This window comes from Indicator indicator, chromosome 3, assembly GCF_027791375.1.
Source record: "Indicator indicator isolate 239-I01 chromosome 3, UM_Iind_1.1, whole genome shotgun sequence".
Classification (NCBI taxonomy): domain Eukaryota; kingdom Metazoa; phylum Chordata; class Aves; order Piciformes; family Indicatoridae; genus Indicator; species Indicator indicator.
In genome coordinates, this window is record NC_072012.1 from 19750846 (window position 1) to 19764381 (window position 13536).

At 34.9% G+C, this 13536-nt stretch overlaps 1 protein-coding gene across 1 annotated transcript in view; it reads left to right on the forward strand.

Annotated features, from left to right (window-relative positions):
• SEMA3E (semaphorin 3E) overlaps positions 1-13536 on the forward strand; it is a 126017-nt gene that overhangs the window by 86491 nt on the left and 25990 nt on the right. Inside the window, exons 5-7 of the mRNA XM_054399377.1 lie at positions 3759-3852; positions 10379-10498; positions 12500-12642. Coding sequence (XP_054255352.1) covers positions 3759-3852; positions 10379-10498; positions 12500-12642 — 357 coding nt within the window. The remainder of the gene's footprint in view (positions 1-3758; positions 3853-10378; positions 10499-12499; positions 12643-13536) is intronic.

A 13536-nucleotide genomic window follows, 5' to 3' on the forward strand; every position in this document is an offset into this window, starting at 1 on the left:
ATTCCAATGGCACAAACAGCAAGGAGAGTTAGAATTATGGTATTAATCATCAAAGCTGATTATTAATGTGTAACCCTCATTTGATTTCAACTGGCATCCTGTGGAAACTGACACATCTGACACCTGATCTTCAGTTATTTGCCCCAGTGATGGGAATATTTTACTGCAGCCATGGATTATTTGGTATGCTGTCCTAAAAGCATACCAAGGTGGAAAACCTCTCTTGGAGGAGTCATTGCTTACATTTTTGGTGACTTTTCAGCCACATATATGCATTTGGAAGCATTTATGAGATGCAGATCCTGCTTTATATCAAAACTGGTGAGATTCACTAAAATCTTCCCCAAGTTTCACCAAAATTCAAATTTTTGTCTACCTTCAGTGTTAGTATGATATTATACATCTAAGCCACAATTTTTTTCTCAGAAATTCCATCTGTTAAGAATGTAGATAATCATCAAATCATAGAATGGCATAGGTTGGAAGGGACCTTAGAGGTCACCTACTCCAACCTTGCCACCATGGGCAGGGACTTGGATGCTCAAGGATGCTATGCATATTGCTTGACATTTTCATTCCATGGTCATACAGTTTGCTTTTAAACAAATTCATATCATGAATTTTAAAAAGATGGGTTTATCTTTACCATGGATTTCATTCTGTTTCTCAGGAGAGTAGTTAAGAGCATTAGTAGTGTTTTCATTGTGATACTGTAATTTGATGAACAGTGAAACAAAATCCTTCCACATCAGCTGGAAGGCTCCATAATGACCAAGTATCCCTGGTGTGAGCATCAGTGGCATTTTACTGGGGTAAGATTGAATATAAGGTGTGGTTTATGATGTCCTGATAGGATCATGTCTTGTCCCATAGGACAAAAAAAAAATCTCAGTTTCTATTCCCAGTGTAGGATGAAATATTACCACAAACTACAAACTGTGAAGTATGGATTGTAAAAGTTCTTCAAGTATTGTTTCAAAATAATTTTCTTTTCATACCCTATCCCTTTACCTGGGTACATTTTTTTCTGTAATCTGTTTTAAATTTGTTACTTTTTCCTTTCATAGGCAACTTCATTTTCATTTTACTGTGGGGAAAAGTGAACAGAGTCTAGAAAAAAAATACTAAAATTTAACTCTTCATTTCTCTCTCCACATATTTCTACACGTTTCTCTCTAAAAATTGGTTGTTTTTTTTTTAATTTATCAAACTAATTAATTGAGAAATAGTTTATCTGACATCCCAGGAGATAAATATTTTCATGAGTGTCTTTATTTTTAATGCCTGGTTGAAGAATAAATAATATCAGATGGTCAAATTGTTTTAAAAAATATTTCCTTTACATCACATTTTATGCAATTATGACTCCCTAGTCCTTTTCCACCATTTCAGAAGTTTTTTTTTCTTTCCCTTCCTAAGTTCAAATTACACTGTTGACCCAAAAATGTTATGGGATTTAGTTTAGAAACATACCTGGTATGCGAGGTTTGAAAAATATGGAATGGGGCTAAAATTTTCACACACAGAGAAATATTTCATCATTGTTTGACATTTACCCGACAGCAGAGCAGGAATAGTTTCTACTGATGTGCAATTGAAGCTGATATAGCAGAAAATAATATTCTTGCCCCAGTACTCTCTACCCAGGAAGATTATTTTCTACTGCATCAGCTTTAACATCAGACCAATACACAATCTTCTGGAGAGATGTCTTGTTATCTTGTGAGTTTTAGGACTGTTACTTAAGGTTTGTATGGTTGGTTGTTTTGTTGGAGTTTTGTTTGTTCGTTTGGTTTGGTTTAGTTTGGTTTTTTGGGGGGGATGGGGAGGAGGGGAGAGGAGGAGCTTTTTCACATCAAGTAGACATGAAACAGATATCTTATTTTCTCCAGAACTGCATTCCATTTTCATAGAATCTATTTAACTAAAGGGAATACTACTTTTTGAAAAGAAGTTGTAGCAAAAACGTGTGTATTATTTGGACAGTCTTGACTCATCTAGAGAATAAGAAGTGAATAATGCTTTGAAGGGGAGTAGCTTGTGAGAAACTCAGGATTAACTGTTTTAAATTAAACACATAGAAATATTCAATTATTCATCAATGAATGGGAACTAACAGCTCTACAACTTTGACACTTTCCATATACCTTTGTTTCTTTATGTCCTTTAAAAAAAAAACAATTGTTATTATTATCTTACCAGTTTTCCATCCCACACAATGGTCAATATCTCTTCTGCTTCTTTACTCCTTGAGTTTTTTTAAATGTTTTCTCTTTTTTAGCAGAGAAACCTGAAGGGAACATTAGTTTGCTTTGAGATCAACTGTGCTTGCTTGGGGGTGGGATGGGTGAACACAGGTGAGTGATCTGATGGACATTGGGGAATACAGTGCTGCAGAAAGCAGAAATATCATCAGGTTTCTATATCTCTCAACAGGAAAAACTCCTAGGGACTGGGATGTGTACGCTACAGACTCAAAATTATGTGAACTTAGCCAACAGCATTAAAAAGAACCTGATACAGTGGCATAAGGAAAAAATTATACTTAAATAAGGACTATCAGGACACTATTTTGTCCCATTTAGACATATTGAGCATGTTTTGTGTGAATACTGAGCTACTGTACCAAATACCTGAAAAATCAAGTCTAATGAAAACTGGATTTTATGGTTAAGAAGCCTCTTGGACCTCTTGAAGAGAACGTTTGCTGTAAAGGAAATATACAGGCAAATCCTCTTACAAACTCTAGGGATTTTGGGTTCGTGTAACATGTAATTTTATGCCCTGCAAAACATTTGCCTTAGTATTTTAACAATGTGAATATAAGATTATTTTACTGAACACATAGGTTGCATTTATCCACCATGTTAATATAATCTGCATTATAGCAGGCTTTTGATTGAAACACACAGAACTGGAACTATTGACTATCAAAATGTTTACTAATCACACTTGGTGGCTGGATGGAATATTTTTATGAAGGTTTCATAGTTTTGTCTGTATTTGCCTGTTTGGGTTTTTTTTCACCCTTATCCCCCTGCTATATGGCACTTTTTAATATATATATATAAATAAATTTTAAAAATATTATACTCTCACCAGATATTTTAATCAGATATTAATGGGCTTTTTTTTTTGAGAAAGTAGCACTGCAAATTTAAATTGTAAATTCTTTCTCAACCTTTAGAACCTCATACAGACAAATTAAACTAAGTTGCCAGTATTCTTGTTATACTGATGTTCTGTGAAATCCACTGCAGAAATCATATCTGCCCTGCAAACAATAACTGGAGATTCATTCTTAGACATACTTTTATGAAGAAGATATATAAACATCTCAAAGCTACTAAAAGAAGATAACAGAGCATGATATATTTAACAACTACTGGAAAAAAATGTTTAAAGAGGGAAAGCACATTCCATGCCCAGATATCTATTTAATGTTTAAATAATTTGGAGAAAAGATAGAGGAATCTTCACTCCCTACTCCCACAGAATGAAATAATTCCAATTTTAGAGCATACTTTACTGAAGCATTTTTGGGCAGTGTACACACAAATGTGATTTGTAGAAACCTAGAGAATTTTCACTAGTATACCTATGAGTAATCTTAATTGTGCTTTCTTCCTAATGAAGTCAATCCATTTCAAAGGTATAACAAAGTTAAGCTTGTCTCTCAGGACTGTTTTTCATTGCCTGTGGGGTTTACACTGTTTTCAGTGGGATTTTATTGTGGTTTTTGTATTTTTTTTCTTAAGGATCATCTGTTTCAATTGGAATCGCACAAATTTGAGAGAGGACGAGGAAGGTGCCCTTTTGACCCCAGTTCTTCCTTCACCTCCATCTTAATTGGTAATGATCTTTATGTCACAAGCTTCATGGTTCTGTCAGTCTGTCATTCTGAGCCTTTCTTCAGCACACCAAAGTGCTGTCAGTCTTCCACTGCAACTTTCCACATGTCAGACTTAATCCTCATGGTGCTGCTCACATTAATATTACATCCCAGGCAGCATTAACTCCAGCAAGGGTGTCTCACTGAGTTGAATGGATGTTATTTGACACACGCCACCCTGAAAAAGTAATTGATTGCTGTGTAATTTTGGAAACAACAATTTCCTTCTTTTCTTCAAATAAAGCAGTATGTCTAGCTTAGACTTTTATACCACTGAGATAAATACACAAAGTTTCCTATTTCTCATCTACTGAGATGTAATTTGAGTAACAGTCACCTTGTACAAAATGTGAGTTTAACTGTTTCTGTACAAAATGTGTACTTTTAATATAAATTACAGGTTTCGAGAACAAAATAAATATATATTTTTTTTTAGTATTGTTTTTTAACGAAACTATCCAAAACTGATGATTCTCTGTTAGGAGAGTTGATCTTATACTTGACAGTTATAAAAACCAGAATTCAGTCTAAGTCCTGAAGTGCCAGAAAGCTGAGATAGTGCTCTTCTGTGGTAAGTGTATCTCTGTAGAGCTGGGACCTTTGAAGTTGTTGCATAAGAAATCTTTTTTTTTTTCCCCTCAATAATATTTTCCTGAAAACATTTTGTGAGACCAAGCAAATACAGTCTTGTCAATATTATAGTACATTGACTAAAAATAGACTGAAACAGCAGATAAAGGGTGAAACAGTGATTTCTGGCTTTCGAAAACACAAATAAGATGAAAACTGAGCATTCAAAAGGAATAGCCACTAAAAGAATGAGTGAGACGAAAGAGGATAAAGATCAAATAAATTTTTAATTTTTCATGGATAAAAAAGTGAGAGGATTTTATGGCTCTTTGATATTTGCATTTGACTTCATACCTGAAGTATTGATCATCAGTGACAAATGTATTTTTACATGCTAGGTGTATTTATTTGTTTACATTAATGAATAGCTTACAGACTGAATCTTCACCAGTAATGCTCGATCTTTCCAATTCCAGCAATTCATCAAAATATCACTTTCTCATTAAAAAAAAAAAAAAGAGAGAGAGAAAGCTCAAATTCTTAAGAGTTAATGGGTTAAGAAGTCACAAAAGAATCAGAAAAAAATGCAGTATTTTGACTGACCTTACAAAACCCATGAAACCCAGATTGCTACGCTTTTATTCCACCCTTATTTCTAAATTGTTTCTACAGTTTTTAACAGACTCCAGTCTTAGCCTGGGGACAAAGACTCATCACATGCAATTTGCTGTAGGCCTTAAATCTCATGGTCTGTTATTGAAGTCCTTCTCAACCTTTCCTCAGACAGAACTAAGTTAATAAATTAACCTGATCGTGTTCCCACTGTGAGTTCAATGTGAATTTTATTGCTTAAATAGAAGCCAGATTGTCCCACTAAGAACTTCAAGACTACTGGCTAGTCCTTGCTTTTCTCGCCTATTCATTAGGCTACCTGGACTGTGGGAGGTCCTATGTGTCCTTACAGTTTTATTTGAAAGAGAAGTCCATTTAAATAAGGCCTTCCATGACAAATGTTGATCAGTCTTGTACATCCATTTATAAAGACTTAGAAAATCAATCTCACAAAGCTAACCAGTTCTGTAATGTGGCAAAATTAGCAGGAGAAAGAATACATTTAGGTCAATTCACAGATAAAACACCAAAACCCAAATGTACTCCATCAAAACTTTCGAGACCCATCTGGATGTGTTCCTGTGCAACCTGTGCTAGATTCTGTGGTCCTGCTCTGGCAGGGGGTTTGGACTCAATGATCTTTGGAGGTCCTTTCTAACCCCTAACATCCTGTGATCCTGTGAAAAATAATAAGACCTAGGAAAGTGTTTAGAGGTTGTTTTTCTAGGCCTCCACTGTGAATTCTATAATGTCAAGTGATCATAGAATGATATTCTAAAAGTAAAACAAAATTATTCCAAGAGTTTATTATTTTATTTGTGCTTTTACATTTTTTATATGCTTCTGCCTCTTCACCTCACATCACTACAACAGCCTGCACCAGCATGACTATTGATTAACAGTGAGGCTTAGACTAACAAGGAAGCCTTACTTACCTCCGATAAAAGACTAAAAGCATTTAAAATCTTCATCTTGAAAGATCATTTGCACCATCACTAATTAGAACCAGACTTAGCTAGATTGATTTAGGAACAAAGAGCATCTTTTGTTCAGTATCCTCACCTCAAGGAAACAATACTTTGTGACTTGGCTTTAAAAATAAATACCCATGATATTGTAAATTTGATTACAAGCTATCTGCCCCAGAGAGTAGCTTGTGATGAATTCTTTGATTGTGAACAATTAATTTTTAGCAATTTACTGTCAGCATCAGGAAACAGAATAGATGTTGGATGGCAGACACGTTGAATAAAAAATAAAACGTATATGTTTAGATAAATAGCATATACAGTTTTTGGACATACATTTCTAATGAACTCTCCCATCTGCTTTCAAAGCCAAAATAATTTTTGATATCAGATCATGCACACTGATTAACTCAGCTCCATCATAGTAGCTCTTGAAAGTTGAGAAATTTTTTTATGGCTATGTTTTGTTACATGCAATATACCAATAGCAAGCATGGAAAAAAACCAAACTATATTTGAATGTATTTTTCTGCCTGGGGTTTCCATTCCAATAATATTTTATGGTTTTAGAGTTTTAAAACAGCTGCATGCATTTGCACCTTTTACTCTAGACAATGAACCAACTAAATAAACTTTCTCTCAAAACAGAAGAGTGAATACTTGAGTGAGAAAGTGCAACTATACAGAGGAAGTTTATCAATTAAGCCATTCTTTGGACTCTTTTAGGTTTTTCCTACTGTGAAAAGTATCACTTGCTAAAAATGTGAATTAGTATTCTGATTTTAGTTGTCATGTGAGTAATAAGTGTGTTACAGTCAAAGAAATACCTGAAAGGTGCTGCTTAACTTCTATTGATTACATTCTACTCCTTTATTCATAACAGAGCTAGGCTGCTTAGTACAAAGTGATATATCGAAGATTTTACAGAAAAAGCACTATCGGTGAATAAAAGCTCATGTGTTTATTACTTCCCAATTTGAAGCAGGTACACAAAACATGCAAATAACAAATGAATTAAACCCACCAACCCAAGTTGGAAGCAGCCTATTTATAAAAAACCTTGTCTATATTATAGGTTTTGGGTTTTTTGTTTTAGCTTTTTTAATTAAATCACATGCTTTTAAATTAAATCCCTTTAAGAGTTGTCATCTAGAAATCCTTGTATTTAGAGGAAAAAGTTTATATTTAGGAAAAAAAAAAAATTAGTGGTCCAAATTGAACTTTGATTTATTTATTAGCTTGAAAATATGCTAGCTAATGCGTGTAGCACTTGAGCCAACACAGGTTTTTCAGGGCCATGAAATATTTTGTTCATTTTTTTAAAGTAAGAAAGGAAGAAAGTTTCTGTTCATATTCTAGCATATTTAATCAAGCTGTATTAAAAGTTAAATTTTAGTCATTAATTTGTCAAAAAAACATGTGAAGCTGAGCTTGGACTGGGAGAAAGGAGGAATGATGAAGGAGTGTGAAATTAGTCAGTTGATTTTTACTAGCAGATACTGGTTTGTCACTGTGATTTGCAACAGTATAAAGCTCTGCAGCCAGGACAGGGTGAGTTGATATATGGTAGTAGTTTTTCAATGGAGAAGAAAAGATTAGAAATCTTGCCAGGACTTTTTAAACCTCAATCTCAGGTTGCCTCTAAATCTAGAATTAGTCAGTACTTGTAAAAACCTAGCAGCATTCAAAATTTATAACATGGATTTAAAGGATGTGCAAAAGACGGTTGTAGAAGGAAAGGGAAAATCCTCTTAATGCCAAAAGTGACAAAGATCTCAGAACTATGTTGAATATTCTTGTGCTGACTTCTCTGCCAATCACATTCTTCAGTATTGTCTCATCATTTCCCTTAGGCTAGGTAGCCTGTCCACACTTGATACTTGTCTTGTGTTTAGACTAGAAACAGTTCAGGGTCAAAAATAGATTTTTGTATTCAGGACAGAAATTTCCATTTTCTCCCCTGGGGAGAAGTATACCTGTGTCAGATTGAAAGAATAAGCTTCATATCTAAACTTCTGAACGTCTGGGCTTACAAATATCAGTCTTGATCACCAGTGATGTGTAATGAATCACTTGCCCTGCACTGACACATTTCCAAGAATCACTTCAGAGTTGAAAGGATGTAAGCATTACTTTTTGTTTTACACATCATCTTAATTTTAAGAAATAAATAAATCCTGTCTGAGATGTTTTTCCAATGGAATTCTTAAATGGGAATTTATGACTAATAGAAATAATCACTTTGAGTTGTGAAGATTGCCTGGAACATTACTGAAAGACTGGCAAACTGCTGTTTAAGGAGCTCTGTGTTGTTTAAAAAATAAAGCTATTAGTTTTGGAGGACTTTAAATGTTACTGATGCTGCAATTTACACTTACTTTTCATTTTATTTCCCAATATTTTATACTAAATTAGATGTATTTTGCAAGACAATATGAGTTCTTTATATGGTGAAACCTAAGGCAAAACTTTGCTCAGCTCTGAATCAGCAGAGGTTTCTGAACCAGCCCCAGGTGCAAAACTATACACTTTTCAGAATTGTTATTCAGACATGGTACAATTCAGTTAATATATCTCTCTTGAGAGAAATCAGATTCGCACTTTGAGGGACACTAACAAACAAAATACTTGCTTTTGCTATAACCATTTTAAATGCCAGAAAATATTATTTGGATTGATCAGTTATGTTTATTTTGATTAGGGATTAGGAAGCCATGTCACTGAAACATCCGCTCGGATTAGCCACGACCTGGAAATTCATTTCCCTCCTCTTGTGCAGTTTAATTTCTCCAGTGTTATTTTCTGACATAAGGATGCCACCTAGTGACAATAACACATGCTTCTTAAACTGGAACTAAAATATTTGTAAGCCCACAAGGATATGAAGTATATTATTCTTAATGCTCAGTCAGTTAAGGGGAATTGCACCCACACATAACTAAATTGTAGAATTATTGCTGGTATTCCATGAAAGTAAAATATATCAAATATCACAATTTTAGGTAGGTCAGATACAGATTTTTGAATATATGTATAATCCAGTCATATCCAACTAGGTATACATTTTCAGCACTTATTGGAAATCACCATATTGTTTCTAATATCTCCCTATAGTTGCTTAATTTGTGAATGTCACCTAAAACCTTTGAAAATGGGACCCAATTTCTGCTCCCCCAAAAAAATTCCAGGAAATATTCACACCAGTTGTGCAGGATGGATGAGATCTCAGGTCCCGTCCCTACTCTGATGAATATTTTAAGGACATGAACAGAAGTTATTGCTGGGCAAGAGTAAAGTAGACTCTTTTTCTTTGACCACTGAACATCCAAGTGCCTCAGCCAGCAAATATACCCAACCTGTAGTAATTTCAGATAAAGTGGAACAGCTCCAGCAGCCTGACAGGAAAATCTCCTCAGCCTAATAAAACATATGCTTGTTTATAGAAATCACTTCTAAGGTAGCAGGCGCTGCTTCTTATCTGTCCAGCAAGGGACATAACTGCTTCTAGCCCTCCAGTGTTTTTGGCATGTGCTTCACAAATTATTCTATTATTCAGCCATGTTTTGTTCAGAGCCAAATCTGATAACTATGTTCAGGAAACACTCCCCTGTTTGACGTCCAGTCTGTGGATCCAGGTATGGTTTACCCTTTAGCTCTAGCCATGCAGTGTAGTCTAAATCAGTGGTTTGCTGCAGATATCACTATTCTGTAGCACTGCAGCCTCTGAAACCTGCTGCTTCATTTTCATCCCATTTTCTGGCTCCTGTGATTTCTGACTCCTCATAAAACCATGTGCTTTCCAGTTACGGGGCCAAACAATTTGTTGCTTCTCACTGGCAAGACCAGGGCACACCTGGAATTGCTCAGAAGCAAAACACTGGTCAGAGTCTTTGAACTGCTGAAAACTTAAGTGACAACAAAGGGTAAATATCTCTAGGGCCATTCACCATCTGAATATGGTGAGATCTTTAAGCATAGGTGTTTATGTTTGGATGTGGCAGGTATTGCAGTAGATGTGGTTAGATGTTTATTTGATGTCTTCATGTTTTGTGTGTGAATATATCATTAAGTCATTAAGGCAGACTGGAAAATGAGGCCAAGCCCATGAATAAAAATTAAATTCTTGCCCCCATTCTGTTCTAACTGTAAGTGTTACAGTGTTGGTCGGAACAATGTCCCTATGCTCCTTAGACTATATGCAACTTACTCGCCCTCTTACCTGAATTATAGCAAATTTTAATGAGCTATGTTTCTAATGCACTTCCTATCATATGCAATAGAATTAATAAGTAGAGACTGACCAAATTTTTCTTTTTTTTTAATGCATGGTCTGCAGGTGGTGAACTTTTTACTGGTCTCTACAGCGACTACTGGGGAAGAGATGCTGCTCTATTTCGCACCATGAATCGCATGGTCCATCTCCGAACTGAACCTGACAGTGAGCGCCTGTTGAAAGGTAATGGGAAGAAGAAGGAGGAGCTTGAGATGTTCAGATGACTAGACAATTTCTGTTTAAAACAAATTTAAAACATCTTATTCATGGATGTGTAGATCCATTTGGAGATAATTGGATTAAGCTGTCTTTTTCACCATTAAATTCTTCATGAGCCCCCTGCCAAGATGAACAAATTGAAGTCTTTACTTTGATTACATATTGGATCAAACAAGGGAAACTTTTAAAACCTTAATTCTTCACTTAAAAGACTACTTTTCAGTTATACTCTGAATATTCTATACTATTTCATTATATGCCTAATATATGTAAAATAATATTTTAATTATCAATTTAATTACTGGTAGCTTCTAATTAGAGTGCAGCACTTTTTTTCACCTAGATGAGGTCATCTTGTCTTTATGTTGCAGTAAAACAGTTCTATCTTTGACAAGTTCTGTAGTAAAGAGATGTCATGGAATAATGCGAAATAATAAATATATGATGATCATAAATGAAATAAAAGGTCTAAGCAGGTTTTTTTAAGTAAGAAAATTAAAATATTCCACAAGAAAAATACTGAAGAAAAAATATACTGGGAAATTTAGAACTAGTTCCATGCTCTTCAATGTGAAATGCAATTGAATTTCAGGAAGGCAATTTCTGTGAAATGGAGAATCAGAGCTTATTTTGCTTGGAGAATCAGAAGCTTGTTTGCTTTGCTCCAGAAGTACTGCCATAGTTTGTCATAACAATGACATAATTACTCTTAATATTTGGCAAGGAAAGTCTTTTATGTTGATTTATATAGTGAGCATCATCTTTCACTGAAAAGAACATAGAAGTTTTTTCCTGAAATTTCAAGGCAGTTTTCTCTCAGATCAAACCAGAGAAAACAGTTCTGCTGCATTCTTCTTCCTACACAAATTTGACCTAAGACTTGAATCAAATGTTTTTGTTTTAAAAGAAATATGCTTAGAACATATATGCTTACATCTGCTTTAAGTCCAATATTTAACAGCTCTGCTGAACTATATATTGGCATAAACCATTAGGTAAATATTGACAGTATGCAAGTGAAGTTTCTCTTCTCTTATTTCCTGAAGATTTCATTGTTTTAAATATAGAATTCTCTAAATGATGGCCTCCAACTTTCTTTTTAATTTTGTTTATACTTGAAATTTAAATTTGCAGAAAGGACATATTTTAGATGTGTATTAAAAACAACTCAGAAAATTATCAAGTGCCATATCAATGTCTTAAAATACAATGACTGTTTTCATAGAGAATAGAAAGTTAGAAAATATTTCCTTTATCCCCTGCTTCTTAGGAAATCATAACTGAATTACATCCTCATTTAAAGAACTTGTACAAACTTTGCTGCAATTCATTAAGATTAAATCACTCACACCACAGTATGAGGTTAAAAGGGTCACAGGCATGCACTGAATCTGAACTTAGATTTCAGCTTTGCAGGGACATGTCAAAACAGGAAAACTCTGGAAGGTTTTTATTTCATGACAAAGATACACAAGGCATATTCTATCTACAAAGATACATATTTTCATCTAACATCTATTAGCTGAACTACCAGAGTTTTTTCTTGATCTAAAAGCCTCTTTGTCTGAAGTTGACATTTCTACACCTGGTTCATATGAGATCCAGAATGATTACGTGAATATTACTGCCAAGTTTTGGCCTAATCCGAATTAAAATATATAAAACTCAGAGAACAGGATTGAAAAGAGGTCTTTTTCTTGAACACATACAAAGGAATATTGATGTGTGACTTGGAGCTCTAAAAATATTTTGACGTTAATGTATTCCACATGTTCTCTAGACAGAAAAGGAAAAAAAAAATCCACTTTTTACCATTGTATTCCCCTTTAGCAGCTCTCTGATTGACAGACCCCTGATTCTTTAATATTTTTAATTTTTTTTCTATCAGATAATTTTAAGGATTGAAAAGATTAAGAGAACCTTTTAGTCTACTTGAATTCAATTAATTTTTGTTTTCTTTTAAAGAACCAAAATTTGTTGGGTCTTACATGATTCCTGACAATGAAGACCACGATGATAACAAAGTATATTTCTTCTTTACTGAGAAAGCATTAGAGGCTGAGACAAGTGCTCATGCCATATATACCAGAGTGGGACGCATATGTGCGGTAAGATCCTTTTTCTGATTCCCTTCTCCCCCAGACAAATATGGCATCTGTCAACACATGACATTATAGATACCTTCTCCTTGGGGGTGTTTAAGGCCAGATTGGATGAGTTGTGAGGTGTGCCCATGGCAGGGAGGTTGGAGTAGATGTAGTCCCTTCCAAACTAAGCCATTCTATGGTTCTATGTGAGAGCAAATTATAGGACTGAATGAAAATAGCCTTTAACACTAAAAAATTTAAAAGCAATCCAAATTCTGGGCTTGAAGTTGAATTTTGCTGCAAGAAGAGGGCAATGTTCAGAAATCTTGTTATTCAGCTCCATATATCTTTGTGTTGATATGTTGTAAGAGTAATAACAGTTGCTCACAGGACTCTCTTACCATCCAAATCAGATCAAGGTTCCACCACCCTCAGTGTTGCCTTTAGATCCAGGGATTCTTGCAGCTCTCACAGCTAACATGAGTTGATGCTCCCTCACATTCCTGGTGACAGGACCAGCCAAAATACCAGTCCTATTTGACATTTCCCTCTTGCCTTTCTCTTATTCCATCAAGGAGTAGACTTAACTCACCTACATTTATGCAGTGTCAATGGCTACCCTATCAGACAGCTGGACAGGACAGAAGTCAATGAGCACAGACTGACACACGTAAAATTACATATGAATGTAAGAAATATTTTTTTTACTGTCAGGGTGGCTGAACATAGGCAACACAGTTTGCCCAGTCTCCATCCTTGTAGATAATCAAAACCTGACTGGTCACAGCCTGAGCAATTTGATGAGTAACCTACTTAAAGTAACTTTGAGCAGAGCAGCTGGACTAGAAAAATCTCCAAAGGTCCCTGCCAAACACAGCAGTTCTCTGATTTTGTACATTTTAAAAACCCTTCTGA